The sequence below is a fragment of the Echinops telfairi genome, unplaced genomic scaffold (genome assembly GCF_000313985.2).
Source record: "Echinops telfairi isolate 266 unplaced genomic scaffold, ASM31398v2 ScPeMD7_17;HRSCAF=63, whole genome shotgun sequence".
NCBI lineage: Eukaryota > Metazoa > Chordata > Mammalia > Afrosoricida > Tenrecidae > Echinops > Echinops telfairi.
In genome coordinates this window covers 648,411-666,433 of record NW_022103914.1, presented here as the reverse complement: position 1 = coordinate 666,433, position 18,023 = coordinate 648,411, and the positions used below count along the sequence as shown (strand labels likewise).

Sequence of the window (18,023 nt, the reverse complement as noted above, 5' to 3'; positions counted from 1 at the left end):
CAGCAGAGGGGCACGGGGCGGTGAAGCCCTCCAGCAGAGGGGCCTGGGCGGAGCAGCCCTCCAGCAGAGGGGCATGGGGCGGAGCAGCCCTGCTAGCAGAGGGGCACGGGGCGGTGAAGCCCTCCAGCAGAGGGGCACGGGGCGGAGCAGCCTTGCCAGCAGAGGGGTCTGGGCTGAGAGGCCAGCCTTCCAGACAACTCACTGGGCAGTGCTTGGGCCTGAGGATTCTGGGAGGCGAGGGGACGGTACACCTCAGCCAGTTTATGCAGTACCCATGAGGGCTCTGGGGCGGTACCAGCTGGGATGTTCAGGGAGAGGCAAGAACTGGTGCCTCCTTATGTCCAGTGTGCTCTTACTCCCCAGCAGAGCGCGCATTCACGGCAGCTACGCAGGCCAGGGCTTTCCTGCCGAAACGATACCTGGGAGAAGACTGCACTATAGGGTGTAAGAAAGGTGCTGTAAACAGGAAGTAAATGCTACCTATCTTCCAAGAAAAGACACCCTGCATGAATCCAGATCTGTTTCAAACCGTGAAAACAGAAGCTAGGGGGTCTAGTAGAGTTTCTTGCTGCAAGGGAAATGTCAAGGAGCTCCGCTCAAAATTCCTGTTGGTGACCACCAGGAGGCCTCACAGGGTATACGGTGGCTTTCTCTGACTCTCTCAGGGCCAAGATGACAACCAATCAGAGCCAGGCTGGCGCAGCAGTTCTCAACCAGGGGAGATTCTGCCCACAGGGGATATTTGGTAGGCAGTGTCCAGAGACCCTCTGATTGTCCTGATTGTGGAGAGTGGCATCTAGCGGGTAAAAGCCAGGGGAGCTGCTAAACATCCCCAATGCCCAGGAACAGCCCCCACAGCCACGAATGACCCGGTCCAAACTCCACAGTGCTGAGGTTGGGGAACCCCGTGCTCGCTGTCTGCAAGCTGAAAACTCCCCTAGATCCCAGTCAGGACTGGACTTAGCGAGCACGTCGTCGTAAGGACACTCTTTCCTGGGTCCCTTTCAAAGAATGTGCAGCACTGAAATATGTTTATACTTAAGGCCAAATGCTTGAGAGGAATTTGTAGACAAGATTATTTATCCAGACTAAAAGCCGGTGTCAAAAGTAAGCTTCACCGAGGAATCACATTTCTGCAGGGGGAGAGCAATTCAACCCTCAGTGGACATGACGGCTCTTCACCCTTCGGTACCTGCCGTGTCAGGGCTATGACACAGAATCTCTAAGGCTCTTTTGTTTTGTTTAATCATTTTATTGGGGGCTGTTTCAGCTAGTACTGTTTTTATTCCAGGTACTTAACTTGCCTAAGAGCAAACTCACTCACTGCCATTGAGTTGATGCTGACTCATAGCAGCCCTATAGGACAGGATCAAACTGTCCCGATGGTTTCTGAGACTATACCTCTTCACGGGAGTAGAAAGCTTTTGGTATATTCAAAAGTAGAAGCAGTTGGTATATTCACACTGTTGACCTTGTGGCTCCCAGCCCAACACATATTCACTAAACCAGCAGGGCTCCTTAAAGAGGGAACATCTACAGAATTCTACAAATTGTTGTCAAAGTCTGTTTGAAAGGCTTTAAGGAGGGAACTCCGAGGGGCTGCTTTTCCTTTAAAACAGCTCACACGCTAACCCCACGTGGGCTGCTATCAGGTGGGTCAGACTCATGAGCACCCCACGCGTCACCAAACAGAACTGCACCAAAAGGCTTTCTTGGCTGATGGTTCACAAGCAGATCACCAGGCCTTGGTGCTGTTGGTGGGATTTCTGAGGTGTTGTTGGTGGGATTTGAACTGCCAACCTTAGGTTAGCAGTTGAGCTCAAGCCATTTACGTGCCCCCCACCCCACCCCCGAGCCCTTTCCAACAGAGGAATGAGAAGCCCAAGCTGCCTGCGGTCGGTCCTCAAGGTAGTACTCACGAGATCGTCTCGGGAATCTCCTCTTCCTTCTTGAAGCGGCCCGACCAGACCAGGATCTTCCTCTCCCAGTCTGTAGGCTTGTGTAACGGCACCCCATGGCTGTAGGCGTCTGTGAGAAAAAGCAGGCAGAAATCTCACTATCTGAGATTATGACTCTTAAATTTAGCAACAGAAAAGTGCTATGTGTGCTTTTAGGCTATTCAAACAGAAACGCCAAGACACTTCAAGCTAATTGGAGCTTTCTTTGACCAGAACTTCTTAGAATGTCTTCTTCCACAAGTGGCTCTAAGAGAAAGATAAGGCAGTTAGATTATAAAGGACCCTGCATGGTGGAAGGAATTCAGGCATGATTTGGCAACTACCGGACATTTGAAAGCAGAAGAGCTGCCTTCCCTTATGCAAGCAAGCAAACAAAAAAGCTTGTGAGGCCCTGGGTGCACATGTGGCGAGACCTTGGCATTAGGCGGCATGCAACTGCACTTCTAATTTTCTCATTATACAGAAATATGTATTAGTAACAGAAGCAACTTTAAGCTCAGAAGCTCTTTTACATATGGAATTATAATCGTTAGTGTGAAATACCAGGTTAAAGAGCATGAGCATTGTTAAGCTCTTGAAAACTGTCTCTGGAACTTGTTAGGGTAGCCAGCCCCTAACAAATAATCACAGGTCCGGTAGGCGCAATTGTACGGCTATAATATAGAGAGATTATACCAAATGCATACAGAATAAGAGAAATAGAAGAGAGAGTAAAATAAAGGACTCAGACATATTTCATGGTAGCATGCTCATCTCAGGCCCGCTTGGTGGTCCACGTGGGGATCAGAGACCCCAGGAGGAGAGTGAGGGAGTAGGATTTATTTCTAATCAAGGCTTATATATACTTGAGGGGGCATACAAACCCCCTGATTACAGGTAACGACCTGTCACAGGAAGGGGCTGTACCGTAGGCAATACAGCAATGGGAGGGGGATGATCTAGGTGTACCCACACTAGGAAGAGGAGGGATTAAGGGTACACATGTGACAAATGGGCGGGTCCTAGGTTCAAGATGGAGCATAACCTTAATTGTTCTTGGGCTAGAGATTTGATTTTTTTTTTTTTTGAGACTTGATTTATTCTAAGCTTTCTAGGGACAGCACTCCACTGCCCTGAACAGCAGGAAGTGGGACCCATCTGTGGTGGAAGAAACAATAATGTCTGCTTGCTCTGGGTGGCTGGTGCTCAGGGAGATAGCTTGACAATCATTTACCATTACTTGCAAGCAGTGTCCTAGGTCTGACATATATTTGTGGGAGACAAGCTGGGAAAGGCCTCGTGATATCCCACAGGAAATGGTTCTTCTTCCTTACTCCCCAAGCCCTGCCTGGTCCCAGTGTACTCCTGAGAACAGTGGCACCCGGCAGCTTATTCTCTATGAGGCCCCTTTCCCCCAGAGTGGAGACTATGGAGGGTGGTGGGAGAGGGTAAGAATGGGGGGGGTGGAGTCAGTGCTGACGCTGGAGCTCAGCCCTGGTGCGATTTCATGCAGCCATCAATGCTTGACTTTGCTCGTCTTTGGAGGCAGACCACTACTGACGGGCTCTGGGGCATCTATTTTTCTGCCCTAGTGGTGTGGTGAGTTCTGAGTTGGGCTGTTCACCCAAAGGTCAACCAGTGAACCTCACCGCTGCTCCGTGGGAATGAGGAGGCTTTCTATTCCCAGAAACCTGTGGGTCTCCACCCCTTTGGGGGCCGAATGACCCTTTCACAGGGGTGGCCTCATACGCCCTGCATATCAGATATTTACATTATGATTCATAACAGTAGCAAAATTAGTTATGAAATAATGTTATGGTTGGAGGTCACCACAACATGAGAAACTGGATGAAAGGGTCGCGGCATTGGGAAGGTTGAGAACCACTGCCGTAAAGAATTACAGGCTCGGGAACCCAGCAGGGCAGTTCTACTCTGTCTCAGGGCCGTGAGGTCAGAACTGAGTCGATGGCAGTGAATTTGGTTGTTGGATGTTGCCATAAATACTCCAGGCCACCTTGAGTAAGAGAGCTAGGACAATGACAAATGAGGACAATGACAGAAGGCCCAAGAGCTCACCGGCGGCAGTTTAGATACAACTTGGGGCCTGACCGCATGGTCGACGTGACTACCTCTCCTGAGGGTCTTTTGATTCCAGGATGTCCTATCTCTGGAAGTTGCCTCATTCAGAACTGGAAAACTTACGGGATGGAGCTTTGGGACTTTCCTGTGGTTTGGTGCAAAATCCATTCATTCTCTTCAAAGCAGTGGTTCTGGTGAGACTTAGGGACGAGGAAACATCACTTCCATACAACCTAAAGCAAGTCCCTAGAAAGAGAGAAAAAATGCTTTGAGAAAATCCTCCAAGTGAGAAATGCTTCAGGCTACGTGCTTCTAAAAATGAACTAATTTCAAAATACACAGTGCTTATATTTAAGGCTATGCGCTTATAAAAATGAACTCATTTCAAAATACACTACTATATTTAAGGCGCTATGCTTGGTGCTGTTTTAAAATATACATGTTTTGCTGGTTAGGAAAGAAAATAATTTACAACATTGACATTTTATCAGCTTTAAGTTTTGTTTTTTTTAATCATTTTATTGGGGGCTCTTACAGCTCTTATAACAATCCATTTTGTCAAACACATTTGTGTATATGGTGCCATCATCCTTTTCAAAACAGTCTTTCTACTTGAACCCTTGGTATCAGCTCAATTTTTTTCTCCCTCGTGACCCCTTGATAATTTGTAAATTATTATTTTATCTTACACTGCTGTCTCCGTTCACCCACATTTCTGTTGTTTGTCCCCCTTGAGGGGGTCGCTTATATGTCAATCATTGTGATCGGTTTTCCCTTTCTCCCCCCACATTCTCCCTACTCTCACGGGCTCACTACTCCCATTATTGTTCCTAAGCAGCTTTAGGTGTTATATAAATAATTCTCTATCGTGTCCAACATTACCAGTTCTGGTAGCAGTATTATGCACTGACACCAGGGGCTGGGAATGAAGATTAGCAACCTTTCCAAAGTCATAAACCAAGTCGCTAAATTGCTAATACTATTCTGGCAAAACCTTGGGAGTGGGCTGCAGTGGGCAGCAAGCAGGGGGCTCTAGAAAGCCTCACTCATTCCAAGTCACGTCTTCATGGAGTCATTAATTTTGTGTAATTTAACACACACACACACACACACACAGGAACTGTCTTTACATGGGAAATGTTAAATACATGTCATTACCCAGCTTTAACAATTAACCAGGCATGGCTGATATGACTGAACTGGGTTCTTCCAAAAAGCCCATGTGATGTGCTAACCTGCTAACACCTGGTGCCTGTGAACGACTGGAAGCAGCATCCTGAAAGGCTGAACTGTGAGGTCAGAGCAGAAGTACCTCTCGTTCGAGCTCATGGGGATCCTGTGTGTGTGTCAGAGTGGAACTCCACAGGCTATTTTATGACAGTGCTGAACAATCCCCACACGTACTCCAATTTTTCCCGATTCAGTAGTTTTTGTCTTCAAAGCTTATCTATTTCAACTACTTTCTCCCCTATTCTTTAAAACATACACTTATTTCTAGTATTCTCCTAAAGTCCTCTTTATCAGTAATCACGTCCCTGTTCTCCTGAGTTTGTCTCTGTGAGCTCTCCCCTTAGTGGCTGTGCTGGGGAGTACAATTAGCACCCCACCTATGGCCGGCTCCAAACCAAGACCACCCTCAGGGCCATCGAGCCCACGTGGACATGCACGGACCCTGTACTGTGCTCACGGTGACACTGATTCCACTCGAAATTCATACCAAGGCTTGGCTCTATGTAGCTCACTTCCCATTCTCCACTTTTGTTATACTATGGACAAGATAATGACATCCCCATATATTATGAGCCCAATTACATTTTTTATCATATGAATCTATCAACAGTTTTGGAATTGCTTTATGCAATTGTCTTTGAAATCAGAGAAGAGTCAAAAACAAAACAAAAATACAAGCAACATTTATACTGCTGTTTACCTACATAGTTAACCTTTACAATGCTCTTTACTTCTTTATTTGAATGAGTTAATATTTTTCACTTCAGCAGGAAAGATTTCCTTTAATATTTGTTAGTGACAAATTCTGGGGTTTTTTTTGTTTTGTTTTTTTGGAAACGTCTTAATTTTGCCTTCTTTAAACCTTTTTTGTTCAGTTGTAAATATAACATATTATGTGCCAACATTTTCCAGGTGTTTCCTTTATTTTTGGAGTTTTCCTAGAAATAGAATTGTAAGGTTCCCCCAGCCCGCACAGGGCTTGGTGAATATTATTCCACAGCCTTCTGACCTCTCTGTTTATCTTACTGACAAGCACCTGGACCTGGGAGGTCGCTCCTCGGTGCTGCCATCCAGAATCCCTGCTCCATGAGCACGCACGGAATTAGAACACGTCGAAGGGAGATCACCGAGTTTCCTTGGGACTGTTGAGTTTCTTGGATATGTAGGATGTTTTTCATCAAACTTGGGAAAAGCTCTGCCCCTTATTTTCCAAATAAAGGCCCCAAACTGTCCCTTTCCCTCCCTCGGGGATTCCTCTCATGCTGCGGTGGTATGGTTGCTGGTTCCCTGAAGTCTCTTGAGCTCTGTTCATTTTTCTTCATTTTCTTCAGATTAAATCCTCTCTAGTGTTATACAGGGTTGTCTATGAAACAAAACCAATGACGCTCATATCCGTATAAGAAACAACTTTACATTAAGAGGTACTTTTCTATGGGGAAGCATCCCAGCCCTATCCAACGCCAGTCCCTGAGCCCGAAGCCAGCTGGAGCCCTGCACTCACGAGCCGAAGGCAGAGCCGGCAAGAGGGAGGTGCAGGCAGGTGAGTGAGAGTCGCATGGAGCTGAGCGTGGGGGGCGGCACAGTGGCAATAGCTGGGAGGTGGGTTTCTAGGGTCAGCAGCCCACTACGAAGATCTCATTGTCTAGCTTTTCCCTTAATGTTTTTTTATCAGCTTCCCATTTGCCTCAAGCGATGTTAAATGCAGCTGAGTGTCTTCACCACGTGCCCTGCGAACTTGTTCACATGGGTGAAGTAAACCGAGTTGGAGGAAATAAAGGCAAACCACACATGCGGGCGTTTCTAAGAAGCTGCCAGCTGGGCAAAGAGCGACACTTCCCTGAGGCTTTGGGGGGACTCCAAATATGTTCATTACCTCTTGGCTGACTAGTTTTTACGGCAACTGTGTGCGGTGTGCAGGAGCTTTCTACTCCCTTCAAGAGTTGCAGTCTTAGGCACTCGCAGGGGGCAGTCAGTCATCCCCTGTCGTTTAGGGTCGCTGTAAGTCAGCACCGGCTCCATGGCAGTGAGTTGTTGCTTTGGCTTGCTTGGGTGTGGGAAACAGAAAGATTTCTCCCAAGTTGTCTCCCCCAAATAGATGCCAAACTTAGCTGCTTGCTACGCGTGGCAGGTGACTGTACACTTGGAGGACAACAGAAGTAGGTCAGGGGTTATTCTCCCTAAGGGTTATCAACCATCCAGAGCAAGCAGACACCACAGTTTATCCCACAAGTAGGACCCACTCCCTTCTGATAAGGATAGTAGTGAATTGTTTCCTTGTCAGAGAACTCGGGAGGTCAAGAGCACTCAAGGGTGACCAAGGTTAGGTCGCCATCATGAATCTAGGATCTGCCCTTCTTGTCACATGTACACCCAAGCTCATCCCCTTCCTGTTGACACTTATGCCCATTGTACATCCCCTTCCTATGATGTGTATGCCTATTATACTGCCCCTTCCTGTGATATGTGTGGTTACCTGTAATCACACCCCCTAAAAAGACAGATAAGCCTTGGTTAGCAATAAATCTGGCTCTTGCTCGCCCTCTCCCCAGCCCTCTCTGCCCGTGCTGCGCGTGGACCTGGCTGTTGAGATCATGGCCGTCCAGGAGGTGAGCATGCTACCATGAAGTGTGTCTGACTCCTTCATTTCACTTTCTCTCCTCTCTCTCATGCTCTGTGACTCGACGGGTGCTGAGGGGAGAAAGACAAGGCTTTCTACTTGCCTAAAAAGAGTTCCAGTCTCAGAAACCCAGCTGGGCTGTGCTGCCCTGTCCCAGAGGTGCTAGGAGTTGAGAACGGACCCGATGGCCTTGAGTCCAGGCTTTGGTTGGTGGTGCCGAGGAGGAGGAGACAGTCAGCCTGGTTTTGAGACCACAAGGTCTGCTGTTCTTACCAAGACCATTGTTTTCTTAGACACAATGCTCCTCCGATTGTGAGCCTCTTGTTCTTCTTCAGAGTTCGCGGTGGGGGGGTGGGGAGTGCAGTGTTGGCAGCAGGTTGACTGCTCCAGGAAAGAACGGGCTGTGTTTAAGGAGGAATGGATGTCCAGAGGCCCTTCCTCTAAGAAAATAGAAGTTGGAACTTCTCTTTGTACAGAGATTTGGGGTTTGGCTTCCATCATAGGTTGTTTCATTAATTCTGACCTTTTTACTTCTATTATCAGGTGGTGCATTGACTGAAACATTGGCTGCTGAGAGGTTGGTGGTTCAAACTCACCAGTTGCTCCTTGGGAGCAAGATGAGGTAGTTCACTTCCAAAAAGATTTACCACCGCGTATGCCCTGGGGAGTTCCACTTTGTGCTACAGAGCTGCTAAGAGCTGGAACCAACTCAGGGTCTGTGGGCTCCGGACTCAGTTTGTGTGGATCTGGCCACTGCCACCCAGTGGGAGTCAGTGTACAGCATCAAGAAGGGAGGGAAAGGACAGCGCCTGTCGCTTGTTTCCTCATCTTCAGGGACTGCCGCGGCAAGGACTTCCCAGCGGTGACTGAGGAACACGGCGGAAGCAAACAGGAGAGCAGCTGGCTATATGCCTGAGACACAGCAGGCACTGCGGATGTTCCGCTCATCTGTGAAGAGCTATTCAAGATGTTCATCTTTTACACCTCTCGGAGGCCAGTGACGTAGGTATGGGGACAGTCTATGAAGCTTCCCAATACTTTGACGTAGCTCCCAAGATTAAGACAAAATCTCGATGCTGGGTTCCCAAACTGAATCACCTAAATAAAAAATAAAAATCAAACTCACTGTTCCGAGTTCCTTCTGACTTCCAGCGACCCCAGAGGGCAGAGCAGAATTGCCCCTGGGGGTTTCCCAGGCTCCAAATCTGCATGGAAGCAGACTGCCCCATCTTCCTCCCTAACCCACTGCACCACCAGGGAGCCTTAGAACTACCCCACCAACATGGGTCGTTAAAAGAGTCACTATCTCCTCCTGCTCCTCCCCACCCCACCCTCAGCTCCTGAGGTTCTGAATCAGTAATTCTGAAGTGCAGACATTTCCAACACGTTCTTACACAGTATTACACGTTGAGAGCCACCTCCCCCCACCGCCAATGTGACCATCTGTCTCACCCCCTTTGGCAGGCACTGGAAAAGAAAGGAACAAGGCTACCTGGCAGCCAGCTAGAAGGACCCATGGTCTAAACAGAAAGAGAACAAGCAGCCACTGTAATGACGGCCTCAGCTTAGCTCCCTTTGCCTGCCCCTCTTAACCAGCCCGAGGCAGTGTGGGGAACAGAAGGCAGTAGGCCACCTCTCCGCTCCGGTCCACCCACTCACCACAGGCTTGGAGATGTTCATTCATTCTCTCTTTCAATAAATACTGAGTACTTACTGTGTGCCAAACTTTTTTTTCTGGGCAGTATATAGCAAATAAAAATGGGTGCCTGTAGAAATTACATACCCTGGGGATAAAGTGAAAAATAAAAATCCTTATTTCTCAATATAAACAGTATGCTAGATATGCCAGAGAAGGAAAATAATGAACAAAGGGGAAGGGAAATATTTGTATATTTGGAATAGAGTGTATGTGTAAAGTGTCGGGAAAGCCATTTTTGAAGGATGTGAGGGAGGTAGCCATGAAGATGTCCCCAAAGTGGTCCCAGTGACCCCTTAGGGGAGGCCAGTGTGGGGGCCAGTGGAGTAAATAACGGGAACAAAGTGGGACTGTGGTCCGAGGTCCTGGGGAGGAGTGGGGGCGTAGAAACGGAAAGGTGGGGCTGCCTACATCCTAACACAGCTCCTAAATGTTCTTGTTGCAATTTCACACAGAATGCCAATCATGTTTCCCTCTCTACAGGGAAAGCACCCGTTAAAATACAGACAAACGTGATCATATTGTGTTGTTACTGCTGTTACGTGCTGTAAAAAACAAAAATGATATCACTAAAAAAATAGGAAATAGAAAAATATCCCACCCAGACAACCAAGCCAGAAATTTTCCATCATCTAGTGGATTACAATAAAAAAAACAAACACAAAGGGAAAACAGCCCTTGAACCCTCTGGCTGCCCTTGCAGGCTGCCCCTGGCTGACTAGCTCCGCATCCCCAGGGCCCTCAAAGGAAGTCAAATGAAGCTTCCCAGCTGCTTCCAAAGCTCCGACTTGCAACTGGCTGGGTAATCTTAGGAGCAGCTCAAACTTATTAGGAGGGTGGATAAATTGTTTAACTTACTGAATACAAAAATGGGGCTGTAACCCCCCACCTAAATCACAGTGAAAGGTTGTTTTAAAAAGAGCTCAAACTGTAGTGTGCATCAGAATCTCCTGAGGAATTGTCGCAACACCCCTTCCCACTGTTTCTGACTCTGCAGTTATGGCGGGGGGTGGGTCCTGAATTTGTATTCTGTTTCCCTGGTGGTACAGCTTGTTAGTCTCGCCCACCCACTGCCTCAAACTCACAGCCACTGAGCCCGTTCCAACTCATAGCGCCCTGGCGGGCACAGCAGCACTGCCCCCGTGGGTTTCCAAGGCTGCCAATCCTTCTGGAAGCAGAAAGCCTCCTCTTCTTCCGGGGGAACAGCTGGTGGGTTTGAACCTCCCAATGCGTAACCCACCAGGACCCCTGTCCGACTCGCAGCAACCCTATGTAGGGTTTCTGAAGCTGTAGATCTTTCCAAGAGCACACAGCCTTCAACTTTTTCACAGAGTCACTGGTGGGTTTGAACTGCCAACCTTGTGGTTAGCAGTCCGACGTTAACTCACAGTACCACCAGGGATTCCTGCTTGCTGGTCTCGGGACCCTCAACTTGAAAACTAGTGTCTTCGAGGTACCACTGCTTCCAGGAGGCTGTCGTGGGATGAGGCTGGTTTGAACACCTGGCTTCTTCCCCTAGTCATTTCTTCCTAACTGACTAAAAAGCTTTTGCTACCAAACGATGCTGAGAGGAGGGATGTGTTCTCCAAACCCTCCGAGCCCCTCCTAGAGACAGCGGTCTCCAGGAAGGACCTCCTGGAGGTGCGAAAGTGCAGTGAGTTCTGGAGGACAGAGGGACCTTCAGAGTTTTGTGGACAAGTGTCAAATTAGTTGTCAGGTATATTATTGCAAGTAATTTATTGCTAGTCATGATGATTGTCAATGATCTACTTTAAAAATGGCCTTCGTCAAGATCCCCAAGCTGCACATCACAATGTATGAAAGTTTGAGAATATCAACGATGATGCGGAGACCCTAGGCTGCATGCAGTTGGGGACAAACATATCTCACAGTTACAAATGAATGACACCACCTCTGGGTAAAAACCGTGCTGACTTGCCCAACCTTGGGAGACATTATTGTGACTGAAAACTGTAAGGCAAAAAAACAAAAAAGGAATATAAATAAATGCTGTCAGCCAATTTGTTTCGGCCAGAAGGATGGGTGTGACGATTCTGAAACTATTTTACAAGTATACTAACCAAAAAGCCCACTGCCTCCAGTCATTCTGACTCACTGCACGTACAGGCTGGAGTAAAACTGCCCGGCGGGTGTTCCAGCTGTTGTACTTGTCGTTTTTGTGCAAGCCGGCGCCCGTCTTCCTGCTGGGGCGAACCACCAACCTTTCGGCTGGCAGGTGTGCCGCCAGGGCTCCTGTGCACTACACTGGGGTGGAGCCAATCTGGCAATCCGTGGTGGACACGGAGAGCCAGGCTGATCACTATCAAGAAAGAGCAAGTCCAAACGCCAGGAGGGAAGGTGAGAATGAACCTCTTGGTCTGAATTCGAGTCAGACAACAGTAGGAACCGACTTGAAAATGAAGGAGCAGGAAAACGGAGAGTATGAACAAGGGAAACGTTAACTTTTCCGGGGGAGAAGCACACGCAGCAAACATCACGCCAACTACGTGGCATCATCAGTCACACGTCACGTAGACACCACGCACCCTCCCTCTGACCCACCACTGCCACCGGATCAATCCAACGCACAGAGGCCCTCTCTAGGGTTTCTGAGGCTGTACATATTTATGGGGGCAGGCAGCCTTAACTTCCTCTCATGGAGTGGCTGTGGTTTTGAACAGCTGACCTTCCAACACTTACTCATCCAGGCCACGCCACCAGGGCGTCTGAGCAGCACTCTTCAAAGCTGCCAGGTCATAAAAGTCAGGGATGGTGAAACTGCCACAGAGGAGAGCACACAGGGGATAAGACAAGTAAGGGCAACATGATAGCCTGGACCGGTTCCCGGAAGAGGAAACGAACGGGCCTCGGCGGCCCCAGGTGGAAGCCGAATGTTGGTTGGGTTAGTTAAGAACGCTGCAGCAAAGCTACTTTCCTAGTTGTGATCACTGTACCAAGATGATCTGCCAAGCTTCCATCGGGGGAAGCTGCATGAGAGGTCCGCAGAGATTCTACACACTAGCCTCGCAACTTTTCCAACAAGTAAAATTGCTCCAAAATAAAGGCAAATGTTTTTTAAAACCACGAGTGCTTGGTTATTAACTACATCTTACAGTGAAATGGGACCGGAGAAAAGAGGGTGTGGGGTGGGGTGTGTAGTAGAGTAGGAAACACGTGGGACCCGGGAAGACCACAGGCATACAGGTGAGCAGCGCCTGACGAGGGTGGTTCAGTGGAAACGCGATGGAATGCACCTTGTCACACTCTAAGACTGCTCTTCTCAGGGGTGGTCACCATCACCTGGGCCCTGGTAAGACCCTCGGTTCCCATCAATCCAGAATCCCGATCAGTATTTGTAATGGGGCATCAGAGGTAATTCGTATCAACATCAAGTTTGAGGGACAAGCAGCTGAATCATCTGCCAGCTGCTATGTACCGGCCGTGTCCCAGATTTATGGCGGCGAACACCACATCCTCTAGGGTCTAGAGCAATGCCGTGCATGCAGCCCCAGCCAGGACTCTCACAGCAGTGCAAATTCTCAGGCTCCAACTCAAGCCTCCAGGCTCAGCGTCTCTGGGAGTCGTGCCAAGAGATCTGTTTAACAAGCCTTCCAAGTAACTGTCCTGCCTACAAAAGTCTGAGAACCACTGCTCTAGAAAAGTGGATTTCTCACTCTGCACATTAACATTACCATGGCACTTTAAAGCGCCCTCTGCCCCCGCCACTCCCCATACACAGCCCCTTGTCACACTCTAAGACTGCTCTTCTCAGGGGTGGTCACAGCTCCATACACAGCCCCCCCCACCCCCACCCCCAGCCAGACCAATGAAGTCCTAGATCAATCAGAGCAGGACTCCAGTACCAACATGTTGAAAACGAACGCCAAGTTCTTCTAAGGCAGCGGTGGCGGTTCTCAACCTGTGGGTCATGACCCCTTTGGGGGGTCCAACGACCCTTTTCCAGGGGTCGCCCAATTCCTACCAGTAGCAAAATGAATGATGTGATGAAGTAGGAAGGAAAATAATGTTATGGTTGGGGGTCACCACAACATGAGGAACTGTATGACAGGGTCACGGCACGAGGAAGGCTGAGAACCACTGTTCTAAGGTGATGCCAAGTTTGGGGCTGGCTGCTCTTGGTCACACGCTGGGATCCTTGGAAAGCCAAGCTATGTGCAGGGTAAACACCAAGAGAGCTTAATACTCACCAGGATCTTCAAAACGTTTTTGGGAAAATGGGGTGAAAAAATAAGGGTATTTTCCCCACAAACTTCCTGAAGCCTCCTAGTTCTCTGGCTGTGCTCAGCCTCCCTCTTCAATCGCGCTACACGTCAGTAACGAGTCACTCCTGCACGGAGGGTTCCAAGAGCCTGTAGTGGTGTACAACATGCCTAGCTTTGCGAGGCTGGAGAGCCTGTCATCTCTGACACACCTCTGGGCACCTGATGACACACAGCATGAATTGTTCGCCTCACGTCTGTCTGTATTTCCCACCCCTCCTCCTCTGTGGCCTCTCCTAGGCCCGAGCTCCTGAGGACGTGAGCTTGCTTCCCAGGCTCCCTCCGTTCCTGCTGTTCCAGGATTCTACTGGCTACCGGGACCTCAGCTGGGAGAAGCAGCTTGTTTCTGGGGCAACCATGTTCCTTTCCCATGGAAAGATGTTTTTGATCTGATTACTTAGGCGGTTCTCATGCTAAGCCACAAATGCTTTTTTAATCCATTTAGAACAGAAATTGGATACTGCTGGCACTGTGCTTTGGGAGAACAGAGCAGGTCCGAGGAGGGAACTTTGAAGGCGCTTTGTTTTGTTTTGAATTAGAGTCAGTCAATACTGCACTTTGTAACTCTGATGTCAGCCTATGTCAACTATTTCCCACTGCTCAGTGGGCCATGCAGAAAGAAGAATGACTGATGAAACATACAACTTTCCTCTAATTCCTAAATGTCTTCCCCCACCCCTCCCACTATCATGATCCCAATTCTACCTTACAAATCTGGCTAAACCAGAGGATGTACATTGGTACAGACAGGAACTGGAAACACAGGGAATCCAGGGAGGATGATCCCTTCCAGACTAGTGATGTGAGTGGTGATACTGGGAGGGTGGAGGGAGAATGGGGTGGAAAGGGGGAACCGATTACAATGATCTACATATAACCTCCTCCATGGGGGATGGACAACAGAAAAGTGGGTGAAGGGAGACGTCAGACAGTGTAAGATATGACAAAATAATAATTTATAAATTATCAAGGGTTCATGAGGGAGGGGGGTGCGGGGAGGGAGGGGGGAAAATGAGGAGCTGATGCCAGGGGCTTAGGTGGAGAGCAAATGTTTAGAGAATGATGAGGGCAACGAATGTACAAATGTGCTTTATATAACTGATGTATGTATGGATTGTGATGAGTTGTACGAGCCCCCAATAAAATGATTAGAAAAAACCCCCAAACCCCAAACCCCGCCCCCAATATTAAAATATCTAACTATTAAGACAAAATTAAAAAGTCTGCTATGGTAGTTGTGGAGCTCAGGGGCACGTGAGGTTCCCCATGCCCCTGAGCCGAGCACCCTACTGTTGGCAACACCCAGAGTCTCCCACCTAAGCACAGAAGGCCACTGATTTAGTTGCCACTTCGGGACAGAGCGAGGCTGCCCCACAGACGGAGGACAACGAAACAAGCTCACAGGAACAAGTGGGTCTGCAGTATCAACTTGCTCGGAGTTTCAGATGTGAATGGCTTGACATCTCCAGTCCGCAACTAAGCTGACCAGTGATGGGTTTTTTCCTCTCTCTCTTGGCTTCAAACTCTGATGAGCTGTATCTATTCATACGCCCATGCTCACTAGCCTAAGTCGGCCCTGCTCCCAGACCTGCGCTGTCGCTCAAAGACTCCAGGCTAGCGATGACCCAGGCTGGACTTCACTCAGGCTCTGGGTGTTGAGGCGGCTTAGGATCCCCCACAGGAAGAGGCCTCTTTGCCTGCCACATCCTCAAACGGCTCTCCCGAACAGGCAGAGAAAGTTTTTGAAGAGGTACCTTTTGAATAGGGAGATTTGGGCTGAATGGCATTAGGAGTAAGAGACGGAAGTGGGGTGAGGGGAGCAGCAGTAGGAAGACCCGGCATAGAAACTTGATATAGCGGGCTGCTACTCACAAGGTCAGCAGTTCAAGGGAAAGATGAGGCTTTCTTCTCATGTAAGGTGGACTGGATGTCAGTGTTTGGTTTGGTGAGAGCCCTGGTTATGAAGTGAGTTAGTTGATCACACACAGGGCTGCTAACTACAAGGTCAGCAGTTTGAACTCACCAGCCTCTCTGCGGGAAAAAGATGAGGCTTCCTGCTCCTGTAAAGCCTTGGAAATCTAAAGGCGCAGCCTACTCTGTCCTCCAGGGTCACCATGCGCCAGAATCAACTCGACGGCAGTGGGTTTTGGAGAGGGTCACGTCACTGCAGCTCAAGTGGGTCGTGTAGAGGTAAAAAAAAAAAACCGAGCAGAGATGAGGAGGATCAAACAGGTTATGGGACGTCCTAGGGAGGAAAGCTGGATAAGACAGATGAATATTTTTAACTTTTGTGGGCTGGCTAACACCCTAGTTACCATAGTTTTTCTATGGGAAAAAACAAAATAAAACAAAACAAAAAACAACACCTTTCAGAGTTGCAAAAACAGATTTATAAACAAACTTTTTGAACTTGGCCAGATTTTAGGTGGGGGTCGAGGGGAGACTATGGCAAGTCTTGCAATTGTATGCATCTGGGGGTCCAACGACCCTTAGCTGGGGTCGCCTGGTGCCCGTGGGGATCTTTCCCCCTCCCACCAACATTCCAGCCCACTCCCAATAGTGGCTATTTGAAAACTTCCCTCGTGGCCCTAGCTGTTGACCTGAATCGGCTTTGTGACAGAAAGATTCCCTTTCTCCATCTGTTTTCTCATCCTTTCTCAGAAGACCTGACCTTCCTTCACCCTGCACGAATGAACCCTTTCCTCGGTGTTCCCTACGGCAAAGGGACAGTGCACTCAACTTATCTCACTTCTCCTAACTTCTGCATTTCCAGAAGACACCACGTTCCTGACAAACATCAAGTCCTCCTTATCTTAAAAAAAGACAAATAACAGGTGGAGAGCAAATGTTCTGAGGATAAGGGCAATGAATGTACAAATGTGCTTTACACAATTGATGTGTGTATGGATTGTGATGAGTTGTATGAGCCCCTAATAAAACGATTAAAGAAAAAGAAAAGAAAAGGGGGCAAATGGTTGCACAGCTGCAAAAACAAGCACTGTCACCAACTGTAAATGTAAAAAAAGGCAAATAACGTGGTAGTTGCATAATCTGTTGCCAGTGTGAGAGGATTAAGAGTGAAGGGGTAGTCTAGCCTGTTAACCAGGTCGCAGCTTGATGACCTCATTTGGAGGTGCTCAGGAGATAACTAGCTCACTGGAGGTGGGGCGCTCACTCCTGCAAGACATTCCTGTTGACAAGACACAGGGAGCTGTGCTGATGGAGCCAGAGCCCTGGAGCTGGAGGAGCCACGTGGAGACTCCTGCCAGCGCTGATTTGCATCCGCTGCCACTGGATCCACAAGACTTTCCACCCACTGGCCCGTGTTCTTCCTGTATTCGGCGCCATTGTATTTGTTTCGTGAGTCTGAAGAGCCCTTTATAGATTGGTATCAGACATATGGGCTAATATCAGACTTATGGACTTGATCTGGACTGGGCTGTTTTATTAGTGTACAGTTACTCTTTATATAAAGCTCTTTCTTATACACATATGTATGTCTATGAAAGTTTCTCTAGTCTACCCAGACTGACACATAATGTTACCATTTTGTTAATTATGAGAGACTTGCTCATTACAGGAAAGTTGGAAGCTAACAAAAAGATGAAGGCTCAAAAAAAAAAAAAAAGATGTAGGCTCTTTAGGAAATTATGCTGGGACAACTGGATTTCCACATGCAGAAGAATGAAGCTGGACCCCTACCTCAGATCAAATACAACAATGAACTCAAAATGGACCAACAACCTAAACATCAGACCTAAACTCAAAGTGGCTCTGGTGGCACTGTGGTAAAAACGCTGATAGCTGGAAGATACCAGAAGGTCTGCGGGAAGAGAGACCTGGCTCAGAGAAGCCTCAGTTCCATAAAATAGACAAGAAAGGCAAAGGCATAGAGATCGACTCATAAAGGTAACAACCTAAAACCCTTATGTTGTAGGCTCTGTAGCGTTCATAGGAATTGGAAGTGGCTCCACAGCACACAACCAAACTGTAAGATTCCTAGAAGAAAACAAGGTAAATGATCATTGCAACGGATCCTTAGACGAGACACCAAAGGCATGAGCAGCAAAAGGAAAAAGCAGAAACAAAAACCAGACAAATTAGACTACGTCCAAATCAGAACACACTGATGTGTACACACGCCCTCGTTCAAATCAGAACACACTGATGTGTACACACGCCCT

The 18,023-nt window shown here is 48.2% G+C and overlaps 1 protein-coding gene across 1 annotated transcript in view; it reads right to left on the bottom strand.

Annotated features, from left to right (window-relative positions):
* Nucleotides 1-18,023, bottom strand: part of FAM162A (family with sequence similarity 162 member A) — a 27,536-nt gene that overhangs the window by 3,465 nt on the left and 6,048 nt on the right. The window contains exons 2-3 of the mRNA XM_045287566.1: nt 4,140-4,262; nt 1,920-2,028 (exon numbers count right to left, since the gene is read on the bottom strand). Of these exons, the coding sequence (XP_045143501.1) occupies nt 1,920-2,028; nt 4,140-4,262 (232 nt within the window). The remainder of the gene's footprint in view (nt 1-1,919; nt 2,029-4,139; nt 4,263-18,023) is intronic.